Source organism: Geospiza fortis, unplaced genomic scaffold (assembly GCF_000277835.1).
Source record: "Geospiza fortis unplaced genomic scaffold, GeoFor_1.0 scaffold71, whole genome shotgun sequence".
NCBI classification, from domain to species: domain Eukaryota; kingdom Metazoa; phylum Chordata; class Aves; order Passeriformes; family Thraupidae; genus Geospiza; species Geospiza fortis.
Window position 1 is genome coordinate 182,476 of NW_005054681.1, and position 792 is coordinate 183,267.

The following is a 792-nucleotide window of genomic DNA, read 5'->3' on the forward strand; positions in this document are numbered from 1 at the left end:
GGCCACGGGCCCCCCCCCCCCCGGACCAAGCCAGTCCTGCAGGGGCTCCTCCGGCTGCTTCTGTCACTGCTGTCCCTGCCCCGGTGGGATCCTCTCCACAGCGCTCAGCACCTCTGGTGGGCTTTGCCAAACCCCGAGGACCTCAGGGATATCATCCCCAGGCACAGGGTGGGATTTTTGGGGCTGGCTGTGCATTGAAGCAGCCAATCCCGATGATCCTCGTTCAGAAAATTCCATGATCCCCGAGGAAGGAGCACCGTGGCCAAGCAGGGGGTGACACCGGGACCCTCCCTCTGTCCCCTCCATCACCCCTGCAGCAATCCCAGCACCTCTGGGGGGCTTTGCCAAACCCAAAAGAGCACAGGGAGGTCACCCCCAGGTACAGGGTGGGATTTTTGGGGCAGGCTGTGCCAGCCTGTCCCCTCCATCACCCCGCGGGTCTCCTTCCCGCAGCAATCCCAGTACGGCGAGGATGTGTGCGTGGTGGCTTTCTCCGGGCTGGACATCCCCCCTCCGGCCGGTCCCCTCTGGATCCTGGGCGCCACCTTCATCGGTCACTACTACACCAAATTCGACCGGCGCCACAACCGCATCGGCTTCGCCACCGCCCGCTGAGGGCCGGGGGGCCGCGGGGGCCGGGCTGGGTGCGCAGAACCAGCCCGGAGGCTGCAGGAAGCAGCGAGAGAACAGCAGCTCCCTTGCAGCTCTGCCACCTCCTCTCCAAAGCGCTCCCAAACCCCCGCGCTGCTTCCCAGGAGCCGAGGCTGGAGCGGGGCTGCGAAACCCAGCGGG

At 66.5% G+C, this 792-nt stretch overlaps 1 protein-coding gene across 1 annotated transcript in view; it reads left to right on the top strand.

The window, feature by feature from the left end:
* Positions 1-615, top strand: part of REN (renin) — a 6,081-nt gene extending 5,466 nt beyond the window's left edge. Inside the window, exon 9 of the mRNA XM_031065109.1 lies at positions 454-615. Coding sequence (XP_030920969.1) covers positions 454-615 — 162 coding nt within the window. The remainder of the gene's footprint in view (positions 1-453) is intronic.
* Positions 616-792: the final 177 nt, after the last annotated feature.